At 39.5% G+C, this 21684-nt stretch overlaps 3 protein-coding genes across 3 annotated transcripts; 2 read left to right on the top strand and 1 right to left on the bottom strand.

The window, feature by feature from the left end:
* Positions 1-764: 764 nt before the first annotated feature.
* On the bottom strand, positions 765-1346 carry LOC133711908 (E3 ubiquitin-protein ligase MPSR1-like). The gene has a single exon (XM_062137980.1). The coding sequence runs from the start codon at positions 1344-1346 to the stop codon at positions 765-767; it is 582 nt and encodes a 193-aa protein (XP_061993964.1).
* Positions 1347-5015: 3669 nt separating this feature from the next.
* Positions 5016-7262, top strand: LOC133710591 (stem-specific protein TSJT1-like). Its single transcript, XM_062136700.1, has 4 exons — positions 5016-5295; positions 5933-6173; positions 6317-6437; positions 6827-7262. The coding sequence occupies exons 1-4, from the start codon at positions 5096-5098 to the stop codon at positions 7015-7017; spliced, it is 753 nt and encodes a 250-aa protein (XP_061992684.1). The 5' UTR covers positions 5016-5095; the 3' UTR covers positions 7018-7262.
* A 591-nt stretch (positions 7263-7853) lies between these two features.
* Positions 7854-8885, top strand: LOC133711907 (uncharacterized). The gene is made up of 3 exons (XM_062137979.1): positions 7854-8013; positions 8074-8639; positions 8739-8885. Exons 1-3 carry the CDS (start codon positions 7854-7856, stop codon positions 8883-8885), a joined length of 873 nt encoding a protein of 290 aa, XP_061993963.1.
* The last annotated feature ends 12799 nt before the right edge of the window (positions 8886-21684 follow it).

Here is a 21684-nt window from a genome sequence, read left to right as displayed (position 1 = left end):
GTATATATGTACGTACATGCATGTATGTCGATTCAAGTTCCCATTCATAAGGCCTTGCAAGTTGATAGACATGAAGATGATGTAGGCACTTAATGTGTGGGAGTATAATATCCTAACAATTTCGAATGTTCTGGACAAGCTCCATGTTTTGAATAGATGACATGATCGATCATACTTCCTACAAGTCATCTTTAACAGGATACCGGACATGCAGCATGATTTCAAGACGAGGCCCGTGCACCATTTGAATCATATAAACTCCACGAAACAAAGCAAAGCAAGGAATCCAAATTCCACAAGTGAATGGTAGAATAACTCCCGATACACGAAAGTACAACAAACCCCCTTAATTAACTCCTACCAGGTAGAAAGGCCATTTTATAATCATATCTATACTATTGTAAACCCTAAATTACCTAAATCTTATAGTTTTATTGGTCATTACCCTATAGGGATTTTTTTTTTTTTTTTTAGCCAATAAGATCATCTACCAGTAACGTTTACTATGTTTGTTCTTAACCTTGTATAGCTGAGTAAATTTTTTATAGTGAGATTGCTAACCAAAGATTTTTTTTGTTGATCAAATCTAACCAAAGATTTTAGAAAGAAATCGACCGAGAAAAAAACATTAAAGAATCGATGCATTATGCATGTTAATATGTTATTATCTGGCTTAATACTTATACAGTACTATTCCGTACGTCGATCAGTACATGTCTCCCCGTTTGGCCGTCTCTTCATCAGTGTCTCCCAAGGGTATATCATTATTCAATACTAAAACTAAACCTGAAGGTGACATTATCTCCGACTGAAGCAACATCATCATCGACAGTGTTTGATTCCCATTCACCTCCGATATCTTCCTCACCTTCAGAGTCATCTTCAGTATCACTGCCATCGTTAACAACATCAAGAATAGACCTAAAAAGGTTAACATAATCGTCACCATCATCACTATTTTCTTCCTCTTCTGACTCTGCCGGCAAAGAGAACCTGCAAAGCGGGCAGAGAGTGCTCATCCCCATCCACTTTTTGATACAGGCCCCGTGGAACCTGTGCTTGCAAGGCATTTCCTTGGCTTCGTCGCCGACCTTCAAGCCATCCAAGCAGATAATGCATTCATTACCTTCCTCAGATGCCACTGTCACAGTTGGCATGGCCTCTATGGAGGCCTTGGATGCCCTCGGCCGCGACACAGATGTCCGATTGATGACGCCAGTTAGCCCTCCAGTAAATATTGGCCCTCTGATAGTAAAACTGTGCAATGGCACGCGTTGGTCGGAGAAAGAGACTAATGATTCCGATAGGGACAACTGACCATCGTCGTTTGCTTCGGAATTAGACATATCCTTTGCTTGCTCTTCTTGATTACTAGATATCTTAAGAGAGAGTTATCTAATTGATGACATGATTCATTTCATTGACTGCATATAAATAGTGCAGCCCTAAATCCTAACTCGAAAAGGAGAAGGCAATCATTTCCCTGTAGGAATAGGATTATGCATTTGTAGACTGTAGTTTGAGTTGAAATGAATATTTCTGTAGTTTGAGTTGAAAGAAAGCTTGAAACTAAACTAAAAAAAAAAAAAGCAAACCCAAGATTTCGCCAAAGAGAGAAGTATGTCATCGAGCAGCAGCAGAAGTCATAGCCAATATCGAAGAGCTCCTTACTCAGATCCTTGTGTCGGTGCCATTACGATCACTTGCTCGTTTCAAGTGCGTCTCCACGCATTGGCTAGCTCTCTCTCTTATCTCCGACCTCCGCACCCTTAAGAACTCCAAGATCTCGACTTCTTCTCTAGCAAAATCCAAGACGAGTCCTTCAAGTCCATCCCTCTTGGTAACAGTCAAATCCCATCTGGTTGGAATCCCTTCAAAACCCTTAACAATTCAATCCCTGATGGATCCCAAGTTGAGGATTCTTCAGTCCTGCAATGGCCTCCTTCTCTGCCTTTGCGAGACAATGAAAGAAAGAAGACATGATTCGGTATACGTTTTTAATCCCACAACCAACCAATTCCGGGCTGTTTCTTAGATAGCTTTATTTACTCCGCTATCCAACGAACTTTTCTTGCTTTAGATGATGAATTCTTATTGTTTAGGGATGAGGTTGTTATGTATCCTTGCATGGAGAGTTTAGCTTGTATGGGACGATGGAATCTATATATATTCCATATAAATTTTAGCTGTTTGGCATCTACTCTTCTTTGTACTAGAACTATCTATATAGTGTAACATTTCATTCAACTTTTTCGAAATTTTTGCGGTTATACGTACAGTACAAGAAATTTAACAGTTGATTTAGATAAATCAATTAGCCAATCTATTTTAGATCTACACCTCTCTAGTACCCCAGAAAATTTATTCTTGCTACTGATGCATTATACATTTCCCAAAGAGTTTTCAGAGGGCAATTCTTTAGAAGTCCCGATGTCGGAAATAGATAGCTTTCCCATCATTATGCAACTCAAGAAAAAGAAAAATGTGAAATGCTATACAGCAAGAAGGCAAAATGACATGCATTAAGAAGCAATTTAGTCACTTGTACAACACAGTTCTAATAAAGTTATGTTATAGAGTTCCATATCGGCAGCAAAGTGCCTAGACTTTCACTGGTCAAACTGAAATCATGAAAAAGGATGAGAATGCATGCTAACAATCCTTTCCCATTTTCTACCTCCCATTTCAGGTAGGTTTGCCCTTTGGAACAATTTGATCTTTGATCCACATGTAAATGGGAACCAGCACATAGTAAGCTCCTTACATGCCTGGAGAGTTTTTCTAACAATTTTCTAACTTTTTCTGGCTTTTGATAATGATGGATATTCTTACATGGAGGTTGATAACCATCCTTACATGGAGAGCTTAATTAGCTTGCGTGTGAGGATGGGATCGTAAATCTACCATATATACATGTTATGCTGATACAATTATATTCAAATTACTAACAGAGGTTTTGTTTAGGATATTGGTGCAAATTATTTGGTTAACTATCGTTGATGCTAAGGTCATATATGACTCATGACCTTGGTTTTAGAAACTGATAGAAGTTTCAGAAGCATTTCATATATAATGAAAACAATACAACGTCTAATATGCAAGATGCTTCCCATCTTTGCAAGTTAATATATATAGAGAACAATTTATACATGAAGAAGAAACTGTATAGGCACTTAATGTGTGGGGTATCACATCGCAACTCGTTTTCGTTAGAATGACATGCATGATCATATGCACTAGCTAGTCTACTAGACAAGACATCTCTGACAAATGACAAGATACTGGACAGCTCGTTTAACCATCTTAATCCCAAGGGATCAATTCATCAAAGATATTTACTTTGAGTGCAAATGACTGTGGGTGCATACACATGAGACTCGTTAAGTATTATCATTTGTATAGGCATGCGATCGAATCATTTGACATTCTAAATTTTAGAATAATATGTCATATTATCATGTGTGACCTTGTTGTTGCGGATGTCATATACATCAATCAAAGGCATCATGATTGAAATGTTCTTGATGAGACCGATGTTTTTTTTTTTTTTTTTTCTATTTCCCCTCTCATTAAGTTTTATCATTGCCTCACAAGTGAGCTTACCTAGACTAAATTCAATTTACTTATTTATAGCGGAGCGACTTCCATAAAATTTATAATTTAAAGCGATGGTTAAATTTTACTTCTTCGATGATTGCCGTGAAAACTAATATAATAAAGAAAAAGATCTTTATAACAGCGTACGTATTGGTACATCAATAATATTTCTAGTAGCAAAGCTAAATTACGATAGTCGTAGACTAGCTCAAATTGATCTATTTAATCAATACATCAAGCGAGTCTAATACCAGATCGACCCGATCTACTTCTTTTATGGAGTATATAACTTTATATTCAAGACTTCAAGACTTAGCTGATTGAATATGGTTTAGGGTTTAGGGTTTAGTGTAGTGATTAAATTTTTAATTTTTCATAAAAGCCTATATTCCATCAAGATATCCGTTATTCTTTCCCGGACCACCACCAACTGCCACGTCAATATTAAGTGGATAATCTGATTAATCTCTATTCTTTCTATCCTAATTATTTTTCCATATTGCTCTGTTAAATGAACTTGCCAAAATAGCCCCTTGTGTTGACCATAAGGGGTCAAGAAAATGTTGCCAATTTTTAAATTCACGTGAAAATGCAAGTGGATTACTGCTGGCTCTCTTCTCTCTCTCTCTCGTTTTTGGGGTTTAGGCAGGGATAAATTAAGATTACGTATAAATAGTTATATACATATATACAATTTTCAAGTGAGACTGTGAGATGTAATTTTTTGTGCTCATACGTATGAAGTTTTTGGGAAGGGGAGATGTAAACCCCAAGCTTATTTTATGTAGAAATTGATTCAATGTGATTTCTAAAGATGTTTTAATCTTGTTTGTAACACAATATTATTATCTTAAGTAGAGAAATAGATGCTGATTTATTTATTTATTTACTTATTTTTAAATGTGATTTCTTTACTTAAAATATATTTGTTTAATGCAACGTCGCAAGTGATATTTACGAACATAGGGAGAATCTACATGAGAAACTAAATAACTGATCTTTTTATCAAGTATATTTTCAATTCATAACAATATCAGCTTTTTTATCAGATGCTAGTTCTATTAGAATCTTTTAAATATCTCCATTAAAAACATGAGGACTAAATATGCAAAACTAATGGCAATGTATGTATTCTTGATAGTATAAGAAAGTTTGTACTACCCTTAACATTTTAAATTCCTAGTGTTGGGTGTGACTATAGGCTTACTTCTAATTCTATTGACCAATTATAAACTTGATTACTTAAATCGATTTTGGACATCCTCCCCTACCCTTCAATAAAATCAACAATAGTAGAGATTATTACCCTCAAACCACGCGTAGAGATCAGTGTAATTATATGCAAAGTGATAAGGGTATGATTGGAAAATAAAAACTCCCATCCCTCGAAGCCTCTAATAAAAAGTAGTAACTACCACAAAGAAATATCACTCTGTTTTCTCTCTGCTTTTTCATTTTCTCTTGGTGTGTGTGTTTGACTCTCATTTGATCTACGAAAATGCTGGCCGTGTTCGACAAATCGGTGGCGAAGAGCCCGGAGGCTCTGCAAAGCCCTGAATCGGGATCAGTCTCTGCTCTCAAAGATGGGTTCTTGGCCCAACACTTCGGCTCCGTCCACCCTTCTTCCGTCACCGTCAATCTCGGCTCTTCCGGCCTCTTTGCCTATTCCAACGAAAAGCAAAACCCTCTGCTTCCCAGGTAAAAACGACGCGTACCCGTTAAAGAATAGAAGGAAAATATGATTACCCGTTTCTTTGTTTTTGATCGTTTGTGTGGGTTTGGGTTGATCTGAGCTTTGTAGTTTGTGGGTTGTTTTTGTTGGCATCGTGTTTAGTTTTGGTGTTTGATTGTTTTATGATGGTAGAAAGTGATTTGGATTGTATCTTGTGTGGAGTATGTGTTTTGTCTTTTTGGGTAAGAAAGTTTAGAGCTTGGCGTTTTTTGACCGAGTGTTTGGTAGATGATGAGTTTGTGTTGTTTTTGTAAGAATTTTATGGCTTAACTTTGAAGGCTGTAGAAGGCATATAGTGGCTGATCTGTGTTTATATTTGATAATGTAGTCTTTTACCGTGGCGTTTATTTGTTTTTTTTGTTGATGGTGTTGATACAAGACAAATGGGACATATGCTTGATGGTTTTAGATACGAGACAAGGAATAGATTTGGGTCTCTAGTTATAAAAATAATGAGATAGTTATAAAAATAATGAGATGCTGGCTTGTTAATCTATAAGGAGAAGTGTTGAAATAGCAATTTATGTATGCAGCTCTTTGCTTCTGTTTTTCCTGTGGCACTTAAGTTTAGATGTTTGATATATTTTTATCTGATGTTGTTAGGCTGTTTGCGGTTGTGGATGACATTTTCTGCCTGTTCCAAGGCCATATTGAGAATGTCGCTCTTCTCAAGCAACAATATGGATTGAACAAGACAGCCAATGAGGTGATCATTGTTATTGAAGCGTACCGAACTTTGAGAGATCGTGGTCCTTATCCTGCTGATCAGGTTGTGAGAGATATCCAAGGGAAGTTTGCTTTTATTCTCTATGACACTACTTCAAAGGTCTCGTTTGTAGCTGCTGTAAGTAAATTCTTTCTTACAAGGATGTATCATTAATGTTCACCTGTTCATTTGTATTTGTTTTCAAATTCCAAGAATCTCTTTCTGAGTATTATACTGATCATTAGCTTCTGTTGCTGAGCTTCCTCTTTTGTCTTGTATAGGATGTTGATGGCAATGTTCCTTTCTTCTGGGGAACTGATTCTGAAGGCAATCTTGTTATTGCTGATGATGCAGAAGTTGTGAAGAAGGGCTGTGAGAAGTCATTTGCACCATTTCCTAAAGGTATTAGTTTTCAGTATAACACAATATATTAATACGTGATAGAAGAATTTGTGCATTATTTCCGTAGTCATTTCTACCGTTTTAGTAATGGACAACTACAATGACATAAATGTATATGAGCTAACGGAGAGTAAGAAAGGTGGATATGTGGGTGCATTCAATTTTCCATGGTATTGTGGAATTAAAAGAAATGTGCATTCAATTACCTCACATTATCTTGCTGATATCTCTCTCACACACTAGGATGATTTGGGTCTTGCTTCCTGCTTCTGTTTCTTATATCATGAAACAGCTTCAGAATTTGGTTGCTGCAGTCACTGTGATTTTAAATTGATTCATTAGTATTTGAACTAGACTGCTAACATCTTTTTCTGGTGCCGTCCTTACAGGATGTTTCTTCACATCCTCTGGAGGCCTGAGGAGTTTTGAGCACCCCCATAATGAGTTGAAGGCAGTGCCAAGGGTGGATAGTTCCGGTCAGGTGTGCGGTGCAACTTTCAAGGTTGATGCTGAGGCTAGGAAGGAGTCTAGTGGAATGCCCAGAGTTGGGAGTGCTGCTAACTGGTCTTCAGATTATTGAGTTCAAAACAAATTCCTCTGGCAAGGCTCTTGCTATTTAGTAGGCCTTGAAGTAGTTCTGATCAGACTTTTTCTGATGTATACTATGGCAGCTACCAAAGTTTATATTGTTCATGCAAGTGAGACGTGATTATTACATGTTTCTTTAAGTCTGAGCCAAAAGGCCATAATCATATGGCAAAGAACTACAAATAAATATTGCATACAGGTGGACTTGCTGATATTGAGTAAAGCTTTAATTGTGTTCGCCAAGGAGTATAGCTATTTGATGTGTTTTGAGTGATGACCTCTACTTTGAGATTGGAGCCATTTTATCAGTTGATTGGTAATATATTATAGTTCTTCCTTCAAAACAGAACTAACAAAATTTCGTTGCGAAGGAGAATTCTTGCTTAGCACTTGGCACTTACAAATCCCTGGTTCCCCCGTCTTATACTGAAGGAGAATTTCCAATCAAACACGGGTTTGAAACTTGAAACTATACAGAATGGACCAACCTAGCGTAACAAGGATAGGAAGGAGCAATAAAGGTGCAGGTTCGTGTTGGAATTAGTTTCCTGATTGCGAAGTGTTATTCTTTTCTAGTAGTATTGGCCAAATGAAAACGCAAACTAATTGTATATGAATTGCCACGCCGAGGATCCATCACACACAGCTAGCTAGAAGAGGAGAACAGCAAAATGTTTTCTTTGATTTCCTCATTGATTAGCAACTTTAGCCAGATGGAGGTGATTAATGCGACTCTAGTAGTTTGCGGTTGCTTAGTGTTTGGTGCTGTGGAGATTAATTAAAAGACTACTCCGCAGTAAACCCGGGGAGAAACTTCCTGATGATATCATGGACATTGTGCTCTGGAAGAAACTACCTGACGATGTCATAGAGATGATTGTGCCACACCTGAGCGTACGTGATCGTATACGATTAAGCAGTGTTTGCAAGCTTTGGAGCTCAGTTCCTATGCGCACCGACATCCTAGTGCTCAACATCAGCTTCCCTGGTTAATACTCCCTCAATCTTGCCATAGCTACTTGAGCTTTTTCGACCTCGATCTGTGAAGGTAAAGTTGGCAAGTTGGACCTGCCTGAACCAGTTCAAGGAGGGTGGTTTCAAGGATCATCAAAAGGTTGGATGATTATGATCAAGGAAAAGGATCTGGATTCTACAATGTTTCTTGTGAATCCAATTTCAGGAGCCCAGCACCAACTTCCACCTTTGAGCACGACTCCATCTTTCCAGAGCTTTGTAGACACAACCGCATGGAAACGCTATGGTGCTTCTGCTTTCTGGTATAGCGTTGTGTTATCTACCTCAGATATTAATTCAGATCAATTTATGGTTGCAGCAACTTTTGGAGATACACTGTGTTTGTGTAGACTGGGGGACACGAGGTGGAGGTTCATCGAGGTGTTAGATGAAAACGAGGGCATTACAGATTTATTGTTTTCTTCTGGGAAGCTCTACGCCTTGCTTGTTAGTGATAATAAGATTGGCGTCATCTCAGCTCCTCGCACCTTAAAATGTGGAAATCATGTATTGGAATTGCAGCTGGTCTATGACAAAAAACCAAGAACCAATGACAGCATGGAAGAATATGCTGACTATCTAGTCCAATTACAAGGGACAGTAAGCTCACGTTTGGTAGAGTCAACAACCAAGGATGAAATACTGTTGATCCATCAAGTTCAAGATATATTTGCAAAATGACATGACAACCATGAGGAGGTGGAGAATGTTGAAGGCAGTGATGATGATGATGACGACAACGAAGATGACAACTTGGAAGGTAATGAGGAGGGAGGAGAAGAGGTTGATGATATGGGTTTTGGCATCTGTACTATTGATGAAGATAATCATGACCTTAAGCTTTAAGGACAAGTGATTTTTTTGCATATAAGCTTCATCCAAAGAAGAACAAGATTGCTGGTGTAAACGGCTTGGAGGATCAACTATTGTTTTTGTCAACTGAAGGTGCATTGTCCCTTCCTGCAACAGATATCAACAACTTAAAAGAGAATTGCATTTATTTTGCAACAAATAATCTCTTGAAATTACATCCGCGAACATATACATGTCGAGAGATTGGTGTGCTCAGCTTTGATGGTAGAAAAATTAGGCGATCTTTCCCTAGCGTCGAAATGTCAGTACGATCTCGACTCTGTTGGTTTACTCCAAATTTATAGTGATAGCTATGGATTTTGTTAGCTCTAAATTAATACTATTATTATTAAATTTCTTTGTTTTTTGGCTTAAAATCCTTGATCTACGGTGCATATATTGTCTGTGTTTTCCATCTTGATGATTTTGTTACCTTATTACCGTAAGCTACTATGCCTTGCTGGTTCAAGTAGCAGCAAGAATCAGCCTCCTTTTAATCTCTTTTGTTTGAGTGCAGAATTTAACGAGTGTTCTCAGTTGGTATGTGGCATATATGGGAGAACCTTTGCCATATAAATCATTATTTCAATAATCACAAGACTAATCCGATGCGTATCAGTGTGACGCAGTCGGAAGTAATCCTAGGTTTATAAGCAATAAACCTAAAACAAGAATTCTGGAGTCCACCAGAGATAAATGAGAAAACTCTCAATATTGATTGATAATATGATCAAAGATAGGTTCTGCAGCCGTTTAAGGTTGCTTATATATGAGAAAAGAAACCCTAGGGCGACTAACAATGAAACCCTAAAGCCAACGGGTTAAAACAAAACAAATCCAAAACAAACTAGAAAACCGAAAATTCTGAAAAATAGTAAATTGCAGTTTTGAGGCCCTAAACGACCCCGAAAGCCCGAAAAGCCCACACGTCGTGGCAAAGCGATGAGTTTTGTTCCTGGTGTCGTTCTCTTTCCGGAAAGCTATAGCAATCGCGATTCGAACACCGAATGCCAAAGTTGCAGCAAACCGGGTTTTCCTCCTTTTCCACGATCGAGTTGTTCTTCAATTCGGACTACTATTCGTTCTACATCACAGTGTATATGTCTTCAGACATTTTCAAGCTTATATATGCAGGCACCTAATGGTTTTGGTTAAAGCTAAAATCAGGTGATTGTCTGTTTCTCTTCTTTTCTAAAAGCACCTCTGCTTTATCTTCAAATGTGGTTCATTGTTTTCTTGCTTTTAGGCAAATGCATTTTGGAGGTGTATGCAAGGATGAAAACTTTGAGGATCTTAAGGGTTTCAAAATAAAATGCTTTGGGGAATTTGTTTGTGTGCATGAAAGATATTGGGAGTGTGTTTGAACCATATACGTGGAGTCTTTGAGGAATTTCTTGTGAGTGTTTGGTGTAGGTTATAATTTGGCTAGCTTTTTTTTTTTTTTTAATCAGATAAACAACTCAAATGCTACAACTAGTCTTTCGTGAGTAGAACTCACAACCTCCCACTTACGAATGGGAGACTATGCCACTAGACCAAATGGTACTGGGCTTGGCTAGCTTCTTTTTTTTTTTTTGTTTTTTTTTTTTGGGGGCTGAAGTCATAAGTTAAGAGGCAAAAAGTCACCTTAAACTCTGCAAATTTATTGAAGAGGAAAAATAAATAAATAAATACAAGAAGAGGGGGACCCAGAAGCGAAATTGAGTAAAGATCCTTATGAGGGAGTGGTGGAAGGAGGAGTTCTGTGAGGAGCTTAGCAAGAAGAAGAAGAAGACGAAGAAGAAAGAAAAGGAGGGGTTTCAATTCGGGTTGTGGTGGAGAATTGTGGTGGCAGAAGGATGAGGAGGATTTGGGGTCGGAGAGGAAGAACACGAACGAACAAATTCATATGGAGGTTGAACACAAACAAGCAAAGTCAGATGGAGAAGATGAATACTGAAAGGATGAAAATACCCTTGAAAAGTTAATGGGGGTTAACGTTTTTACTCTTTATAGGTATGAATATTGGGTCGGGCTTAAATCTTCAAGTACCATATTTCCCAAAACATATGTATGAAGGTTAGTAGTCTGGAAAAGTTCAGATACTGTTTGGACGATTTTTCCTATGTTATATATATAGAAAGGGCCCTTCCACTAAGGGATCCCTTTTTTGGGTCTTTTCTAAGGATAGGGCATTAGACCAACTTTTCAATCACATTTCGGCATCTTAACCGTTCAATTTTTAGGTCCTAATGTGTAGATCACTTCTACAAAATTTCAGCGACCAAATTAATTATCGTTAAGGCATTCAAAACGGCGACCTAAGATTATAAGTATGAACGGTTCAAGTTTGATAGATTTGGTTCGTTCATTGATTTAATCTAGTTTGATCCCTTAACAATCACCGATTTGGCTGAAAATTTGTAGAAATGATCTACACATTAGGACCTGAAAACTGAATGGTTGAGATGCCGAAATGTGATCGAAATCCCTAGAAAAGACAAAAAAAAAAAAAAAAAAGGATCCCTCACTAGAAGGGCCTTGTGTGTGTGTGTACGGTGGATGTCCTTACCTTAGCTAAGGAACGAATTTCCATATTTTAACTACTTTTCGATCACATATTCACATCTTAATCGTTCAATTTTTAGGTCCTAATGTATAGATCACTTCTGTGAATTTTCAGCCAAATTGATCATCGATAAGGCATTCAAAACTGCAATTTACACGAATGGTTCAGGTTGGACAGATTCGGTTCGTTCGTGTAAATTGCAGTGGATACCTTAACGATCATCAATTTGACTAAAAATTTGCAAAGATGATCTACTCATATATACCTAGAAACTGAACGGTTAAGATGTGAATATGTGATCGAAAAGTGATCAAAATATAAAAATTCATTTTTGAGGTCTCGCGGAATGTGATCGCAAAATGTGATATTACAACAAAAGACTTCAAGAATCTATATGAAAATTACCGGAAATATAGAGGTCTTGCGGCGGTGATCCACTGTAACACTAGGTCTCTGTTTTTGAGTCTAAAGCAAAGAAGTACAGCAAACAAATTCACATCAAGAACGCATTTGACACTCAAAATGAAGATAAAGAAACTGATAGCTAGAATTTCAACTACCTGAAGTCGTTGGGAGGCTCATCTTCTTCTTTGGAAGAAGAATAAGAAGAAGAGTCCGATGATGATGACTGGTTTGCTGGGTCTTGGTTTTCAACTGGGGGTGATGGTGGCAGTGGTGGAGGGTGAGTGTGGTTACAGCGGTGGTTGCGTCGTTTGGCTTTTTCGGACATTTCTTGCTGAAATTTGCCAGCATTTTGCTGTCTGCGAGCGTCGGTATTCCGCCATTTCCAAGCCATGGCACAACGAAATGGCAGGAGTTGCTTTTTCAGTGAGGTGTTGTCCCTGCTTTTATAGCCAAATAACAAACCGAGTTACGTGTGTGTTATTACTAATTACACTTGGAGTTTTATTTCCAAACAAAAAAACACAAAAAGAAGTTTTTATTTTTTTATTATTTTTTTAATTATCAAAACACAAAAAAGAAGTTTTATTTGATTATCTACATTAATTTCTAGAATTTCTTTTTGGTTGAGCTTAATCAATAAAAAAAAATTTCTGCCTATTTGCTTTTTTAGCATATAGGTTCACATTTATCAAGTGAGCATCGGATGTTTAATGAGCGGTCTATCTCTATGTATAATCGTAGTACCACCAGAACTTCTTGTTTGTCTATTAATGGCAGCGGAATGATATGTAATGGTCATTTTAGATTGAGATAAATGTAATGGTCCATGATCTGATTAAAAAAAAAAAAAAATCAACGTTCTCATCCTTTAATTTCTTTCTTCTTCCAAGTATATTTTATGTTTCCATTAAATGTACTTCATTATTTTGTTTGAGACAAATATAATGGTCCATGACCTGAACCCAAAAAAAAAAAAAAAAATCAATGTTCTCATCCTTTAATTTTTTTCTTTCAAGTATATTTTATGTTTCCATTAAACGGAAATTTGAATACTACATGTCTGGGGGCTCCTTGGAGAGGAGCTGAATCAGGTTTTGGGCTGGAGGGGTTTGGCAACAAGTCTCAGACGCCATCTTCCTTGCAGTGGTTCTGTGTACATGCGCGTCTTCCAGATCTGGGCGGGGCTAAAGGATGCTAGATCGGAGGGCACGACGGTGTGGTGAAGCTGGTTCGTGGAGGCGAGGCTCGCAGTGGGGATAGGGTTGGCGTTGCAACTGTCACGCCCCTGATTTTTAACACAAATAAAAATCTATATATAATCCCATAATTATACATGCGTGAACGTCCAGTCATCAATATCAAATACCTGGAAACTTTTTCCCTTTAAACTACACACATATAGATGCCCTGAACCTACTATGTCAATATTGACCCACTGCACAGAGTCAAATATTACATAAGCTTACGAATTAAATTGTCAACAACAAAATCAAACGTAATGCTCCTCAGAGCTCACTACAAGCGGAAGTCTTTATAACGGTAAAGTCACAAAATTGGCTTCCTACCGTAATGCTGCCAGCACGCCACCTCAGGTTCAGCCACGATTACCCTGACCTGCAGGATTAACCCCTACACAATTCCATTGAATAGTGCACCGGGTTGCCACACAACAAACCCGGTAAGCTTATGAAAGCTCGTATGAGTAAACTCAAAACCACAAAGCAAAACACATTTCTTAAGTCACCTCAACCTAACCATGATAAGCACATAACTCACAACTACAACCATTTGTTTCAAAATCTTCCATAACATGCTTACGTAGGTCAACTCGTGACTAAACTACATGCTCAGATTCTCAACTTAGCATCCCATTACACAAATTTCCCATCAAACAAAACATCCTCAGATAATGTTTGGAAATCCCTTGACGCACAATGGTGAATCACAAGGATCACACTCGTTTCCTTCCCACCGGAAGCCTTTGTCATCAACATGACATCAAGGTGAAAACAATGAATCACTTTCCTATCCTCACACAGAGCACAATCGTCACCACTAAGGTCTTCAAGGTAAATCAAGCCATCAATCAATAAGATCAAGAAGAAAACAAGGCAATCACAATTCAAAAACAAGCAAAACAAGTCATAGTAATCATCATAACCCTACACTCTGACATCCATAGGTAGCTCTGACTATCACAGCAGTCCTCTCGATCTTTGTTAACTTAATAACAATTCAACTCCACTACCGAGCTGTCATCACACAGATTCCACTGATCATCACACAGATAGCCATCATCCTACTGATCATCACACAGATAGCGATCATCCAACTAATCATCACACAGATATCGCCAGTCATCACACAAATAGCGATCACCCAACTAATCATCACACAGATATCGCCAGTCATCACACAGATAACGATCACCCAACTAATCATCACACAGATATCGTCAGTCATCACACAGATAGTGATCATCCAACTAATCATCACACAGACTTCACCGATTTTTCACACAGATATCCCCACACAAGCTTTACATGATAATCATCACAAAGATTCATCACACTGATGTCATCAATTCATCACACAGATATTCCTACACAAGCTTTACCATATCTTAAATCTCACTTAAGATGGTCATATTAGACCCATGGTATCTCAAAACATGATATTCTACAATCACAATACACAATTTCACCAATCATCACACAGATTCCACCAATACATACATACATACATACATACATACATACATACATACATACATACATACATACATACATACATACATACATACATACATATATATATATATATACATACATATATATATATATATACACACACATGGTCATCCACTCAAGAATGCCACTAATACCACTATAGTCGCAGTTAATCCCATAACTCCAAGACAATATGGTAATTAGGCTCATAACAAATATCATGAGATTTACTTACCTCGAAACTCCCGTTGCGTCTTCACACACTAACCAAGACAAGCACAAATCTCTGCAATCCGCTCAACACAAGCCTGTCAAGTACCTAAACACATAAGGTCTCGACTTAGTAACAATTCACAAACGATTTAAGTCCGAAACCTCTGTTTTGAACTAAAATCTCCAAAGTGACGCCAATCGAGGCAAAACCATATCCGACACCACCCAATGTCTCCGGAATACTTCCACGATCGATATGTCCAAACCACAAGTCAATCGGACGCTCAGATCCTCACGGATTGAAACATCGAACGGTCTGAAACAGTAAAAACCCTAACATGCTCATACGATCTCCAAAAATTACAAACAATATATCAAAATGCTCATATCGACGAGTAGATCGAACTCAGGAACAGAAACTATCCCTGAGGTGGCCGGAAACCACCACCATAGTGGCGGCGCCGCCGCTGGCCCAAAGTCGGAATTTGGCAAAACTCTCAACACCAAAGTTCTTCATCTCAACTCCAATTTAAACTTTCATAACTACACCAAAGTTCAAATATGAACCAATCGATCGAATTTTACCTTAGAACAAAACAACTCGATTGAAACCCTAGAATTTTAATTCCAAAATTCGACCTCCATGAGTTGAATCAATGCAAGCCACCTTGTGGGAAGCATCTACGTCCTCCGAGCTCCAAAAGCCCTCAAGAATCATCTGCAAAGGTGGCCGGAATCTCCAGTTTCGACGAAGGCGATTTCGTCCCCGACGAGGCTTCTTCTCGGCCTTGCATCGTCCACCATAGCTCAAATCGTGAAGAATCACTTCCACAGACGTGTAGAAGGGATTGAGGCGAAGAAAGCCCACTTGGAATCGCGTCCGATGGTGGCCGGAGGAGGAAGAACGAAGCCGGCGAAGTGGAGAGGAGAAACCGGGCTCGGGAGAGAAGAGAGAGAAAAGGTTTCCAAAAAAGGAAATCTGATTTTTCTGAAAATTTTCAGGGAAAAATCCCATATATACCAAAATGGAAACTTTTTCCGACGGCTATAACTTCCTCATACGAACTCTGATTTCCACGTTCCGCATGTCCACGAACTCGTATCGATGCGCTCTACGACTTTCGTGAAGGAAGTTTTCGGAGAATCCCAATGTATAAAAAGTCAACCTTTGCACTCCCCCCTAATTCCACACTTTTCAAATAACAATTCGTCCGAAACACTTCCGCTCCATCCACGAGCCACGAAATCGTCCAATAACCACTAATTAAATTCCAAAAAAATCTTGGAAAATAAATACAAACTTCCGCGGCATCACAGCAGCTTGTGGTGTTGGCAGCTTGGGGCGTGGCTGCTTGAGGCGAGGCGATGAAGGTTGCGGCGGCATGGGCGGGACAGCTTTGGGTCGCGGCGGAGGGACTGATGGAACTGCACCGGAATTGTACTTTCGGCTAGTGGAGTGGAAGATGAAGTTTGGGCTGGGTCAAGCCAATCTTTGTTGGGCCTGAGTTTGGGCCTTTTGTCTTGGGGCTCTTGGGCTGATTGATTTGGGCTGGAGTTTCTGCCTTAGTCCTTTTTATGTTTTAAGTCTAGTTACAATCCCTTTGTTTTAGGGAACTCTATTGCTTTTGTTTTTAGGGCAACTATAAGTTTTATTCTTAGGCTTGCTTATTTACTATGTTATTTCATAGTCTGTAGGCTTGTTTAAATAAGTGAGCATGTGTACCGTCAAATGATCGAACCTAATCTATGTATCGCTGTGGTTTTCCACAAACTCTTTATCCACCCAGAGATGGTAGAAGGAGGATATGTAATGGCCCCTTCTGGCCTGAGTATTAATATATATCGACATGATATTCTTCAAAAAAAAAAAAAATGTTTCCATTAATTTATAATGTTTCATTAGGAAAAAAGGAGGGTTTTTTTATTTTAATTGAGTTGAAATTGTACTTCATTATGCAATTCAACAAATAGTACAATAACGACATTAACAAAATTATAATCAAAACAGCCACATGCACTAGTTTGATATAGGGTTTAAGGAGTTCCTCTCATCTAGCAACACTCCGACATCAGCGCTGGTGCTAACCTCACTGATGTTGCCGAAGTGCCGGACCAGTGGTTGTTAGTCTATGTTCCTTTAGTTGTTGGGATTGCTCTGCTTGGGGTGATGACAGTGAGTGGTCGACATTTTTCTGGTTCAAAAGGTATAGGCGGTCATGGGCATCAATTCAAGGGACGGATGCGGGTTGGGTTAAGATCTTGATCCAAATCTAATTCAAGAGGTGGCAGTGACGATGGCGACTTCGAGAGGATTAGCTAGCAGCTTGGGGCGCAAGGGGATCCAAATTCGGTTTGGATTCGGGTAATTTGACTGGTGTGTATAGGTTCATTGGTGCCTTTTGGGTAGTGGAGTCGGGGTAATTGTGGTGTTCCTTGAGGTGTGGCGGCGGTGGTATGCTCGTGACGAGCCGTCGTGGTGGTGGTACGCTCGTGGTGTGCGTGCGAGGTTCTGCACAAGGAGATGGAGGTTGGAACTAGGCTGGGTCAGTCCTGTAGGGCCTAGGGTGCTGACTTTTCCTTTGAGCCTTTTGAGCTGCTACTTGTTTTTTTAGCTTTTAGTTTGTTACAATAATTCTCTTTTTTGGGGTAGGTAGTTGGTTTATGCATTTATATATGTTTTTTTTTCTCTAGCAGTTAGTTTGTTCAATGTCTACGCTTAGCAGGAGATCTTCCATAAGCCTTTGTAGAAGTACATAATTCCAGCATACCACAATTGTGTGCTCGATGTCTGGAATCAAGTAGCCTATACATGGCAAAATATTTTCAATTAGTATAGACTACTTGGTGCTCAAAACAATGTTAAACGAAGTAGTCTCTTTTATACTATTCTATACCCAAGAACTAGGGTCATATATCAAAAGTCTGTTAAACCTTTAATTAAAAAAAAAAAAAACACAGTTAAGCGTAGTATATACTTAGAATAGTCCTATCACACCCACTTCTTAGGAGTATAATCAAAACAAAGAAAATATAACTCCGAAGAGGAATAAAATGAAATAACAAAGTTTCTATTTTCTTTGCGATCTCCTTACTCAAAAAAAAAAAAAAAAAAAAAAAAAGAAGGAAAACACAATCCCATCATTCTTTCATAAAAAAGAAAAAAATCAGAGATCCAAAACCACACCAATTTGCACTAGCATCAGACAGATTTGATAAAAAAACCAAGCAGCGCGAATGAAACAACACAAATAGAGGAGACGAGCCGCCAACAAGGCTAACTTGATCCAATATTGAAATTAACACCCTGCCATCATCATTATAAACGATATTAACAGGGTAATTGAGGCTGCAAACTGTGAGTCAAGGGTACTAACGAAAGCATCTGCTGTCACCACCAAGGAGGGGTGTAGGAAGGGGTGCTCTGCCACCCATTCGAATCTAAAATATAAGACTAGCACCAACTAGAGTAAGTCACAATTGAGAAACCTCTCTTATAAGAATCAAGAAGAGACATTAATGAATCACTTCCTCACCGTCATCTTTGAAGAAACTAGAGAAGACGAAAAGCCCGTTGGTTGAGGTTGTAGTGCCACCACTAGTTAAAACTGGTAGCAATCCTAAAGTAGAGAGAGAGAGAGAGAGAGTGTGTGTGTGTGTGTGTGTGTGTTAATGAGGCACGCATATGAGGGAAGAAGAAAAAAAGGTACACTATTCTGCTTTTAAAGGAAGGACATTTTTGATATATAATTTTTTTTTAAGATAAAAATGATTTGCTCATCATTAATCAAGCTTAACCATGACTATAAAGGGACAATCTCATCCTATTAAAAAAATCGACTGTGGAGCTCCAAAGAACCCGAAAGCTCTTGGTCTAGGGTTTGGAAAACTTCTGCTCGTCCGGCGGCTCGAGGATCGGTCTGGGTTCACCTTGCTGCTCTGGTTCGCTGCCGGACGAGTTTTGAATGTTATGTTGCTCGGGCAGTACTAGAGAGAGGCTCTTCGCTCAAGGAGGTCGGATGGCTGGATTTAAGCTTCGTACGGCGGCCTATGCGTAGTGGTGTCTGTCGTACAGGGATGACTGGTGCAGACATGGCCTTTGCTGATCAGCGGCGGCGATGGTCTGATGGTCGGAGCGTGCATGGTTCTGCGGAGCGATGCGGAGAAGTCTATGGGATCTGGCAGCGGCTTGTTGGCTGGAGTGTTTTGCGCGGCGGTGGTGTCTGCTGGATCTGGCCTGCGAGGTTTGGGGCGTAGATCGACGGAAAGGCGGCTCGGCTGGTTGCAGTGGAGGAGGATGCTACACGGATTGCGTACGGTGGGCTGGTGTGTGGGTTTGGCCAGCTGTCCTGCTAGGCCTTGAGTTTGGGCTTCTTTTTTTGAGCTGCTGGGCCTTTAACTTGGACTAGGGTTTTGGCCCTTGGTCCAACACTATGTTTTTAGCTTTTGTCTAATTACAATAATTTTCCTTGTATTAGGAACCTAGTTTTTTAGCGTCTCTGGAGTAGTACCGAAGGAGGATATCCGCTATCTCTACGTATTTGAATGTACAATGAGTAGGACTATATGTACGTACCACTTGTGGGTACTACCACTAGCTTCTTGTCTGTCTAGAAATGACAGCGGAAGGGTATGTAACGGCCTATTCTGGCTTGTGATGATATATTATTTCGCCCCCGTGACATTACTAAAAAAAAACCATGACTATAAAGAACAATACGGGCCATGCGGCTCATACACCTACCAAACAATCTAGGAAAAACTTATATTGGACTAGTAAAAACCAATTAGTTTAAGAGTGGTGCTAGAGATCCTAAAACTTCTTACCAAACTTCAATCCCATATGAGGTGGTATTTGACACTTCATCGATTTTTTCTTAATAATATTCTTCAACAAGCGCCAAAAAAATTTTGAACTTCCCTCTCAAATGAAAAAAAAAAAGAAAGATTCTTGTTCTTTCAAAAAAAAAAAACAAAAATGAAAAAGAAAGAGATAGAACAGACCAAAAAAAAAAAGAAAAAGAGATAGAAGGCTGGTCAAACTCTGCTCACTCTCTCCTTCTCCCTCTCGGAGACACTCACTCCCCCTCTCAAAATCTCCTCCTAGGGCTGGGCATTTAAGCCCGAAAACCCGCAAACCGGGATCGGCCCGTCAAAGCCCGACCCGAACGGGCCAAGCCCAATTTTTTTTTTAACCAAACGGTTCGGGCCCGGGCCTTGACCTTCAAACAAACGGTTCGGGCTGGGCCTTGTCTTTCAAAGCTGTCAAAGTCTGTCAGGCCCATCATAGATTAAAAAGGACAGATGTTCATGTAGCATTGGTCCTCATATAAGCCTCAAAATCTTTATCATAGGATCATACACACAGGATTGCACTCTTCACTCAAATACCTAAACCTAATACTCATTCCTCAGTTTTCTTCGTGTAGCCCGATCTGAACCTAATAGCAACAAGAGGCCACCTCCTTCTCCTCCCCTGAGCCGCGACCCCCGACGTTGAGACGTCGAGACCCCCGCCGCTGAGACACCCAGGGCTGCTTTCTCTCTCTCTCTCTCTCTTTCTCCACTTCACCTGCAGAGCTGCAAGCCCGAGACTGCTCTCTCTCTTTCGTTGCCGACCGAGTTCATCTTCCGATCTTCGTCTGAGTTCGCACCATCTTCGACTCTTTGTCTTTGTCTTTACCGGAGAGAGGTCACATCGCACTAGAGGCCACCTCCGTCTCTCAGTTTCTCTCTCTCCTCCGCCCTAGCTGTGAGGCCGAGACACCAAAATAGGAGCCCGTTGTTCTTCAGGTCTGCCATCTTGTTTTAGCTTCATGGTTCCTCAGTTTATTGATAAATCTGATCTCTTTGTGAGCTTATTTGGTTTGTAGCTAAACTGGGATTTGGGTTTTTGATCAATTCATTGCTTTTTGTGTTTTGTTTAGTTCACTGGTTTTTGTATTTTGAGTGTTTGTTGAGAAAATGATGTCGATTAGTGACTGCAAATATGCTTCAATGGTTGATTATCTTGAGTTGCAGTTTCTGGTATTTGAGCTGCAGTTTTTTGTGTATAGTGCTAGTTAAGTTGCAGCTTGAATGGTTCCTCAGTCCTCACTTCCATGTTATCTAAATCTCTTTATGATGGTTGTTGTAGGCAAAAGCAAAACTGTGGAAGCCAATTGATGGATGGTAGGTGTTGAATTGGTGGATAGAGAACTGGAAAAAGGGCTGCTAAATTGTTGTATTTGAATTAGGACTTTCTATTTCAATTGCATATTTGTATTTCAAACTTGGACTTCATATTTTAATTGGGTCATTGTATTTCAAACTTTCAATTGCAGGTATTGTGATTGACTTGTATTTGAAATTGGATTTTATGCATTTTGGATATTTCAATTTGCAGCTTCAGCTTTGGATCTTGATATTGTGTTTTGATTCAAATCTGAACAGGTTGAAATGAAATGAATGAAATCTGGTACATAGCAAAGTAGATATATATCCTACTAATTAAGCAAAGGTAAAATACAGGTTTTTGGGCCCGAAATCCCGCAAGTCCGGCCCGAAGTTAAACGGGGCAGTCCTTGTTTGTGTCAAAACAGGCCGGGTCCGGGCCCAATAAAAAACGGGCCGGTTCCGAGCCCAGTGAAATTATAGTTGGACCCGGCCCGTGCCCAGCCCTATCTCCTCCTCTCCCAAAACCCTAACCGTTTCCGCTGCTCCTCCTTCTCCAGCCGCCTAGCCTTCCTTCCTCGTTTTCTCCAGCGGGACCGCCTTCAACGGCGTCGTCGAGGAGCTCAAGAATTTCACGACTCGCGTCCCCCAAGTGCTTCCCGTTTCCAGCTACGGAGGAAGCACCGCCGAGATTGTCCGCGTCCTCAGAGAGACTCATTATCTCAAATCTCCTCTTCAAATTGGATTT

This window comes from Rosa rugosa, chromosome 5 (assembly GCF_958449725.1).
Source record: "Rosa rugosa chromosome 5, drRosRugo1.1, whole genome shotgun sequence".
NCBI classification, from domain to species: Eukaryota; Viridiplantae; Streptophyta; class Magnoliopsida; order Rosales; family Rosaceae; genus Rosa; species Rosa rugosa.
The sequence above is the reverse complement of the archived record's forward strand: the minus strand, read 5'-3'. Positions and strand labels throughout refer to the sequence as shown.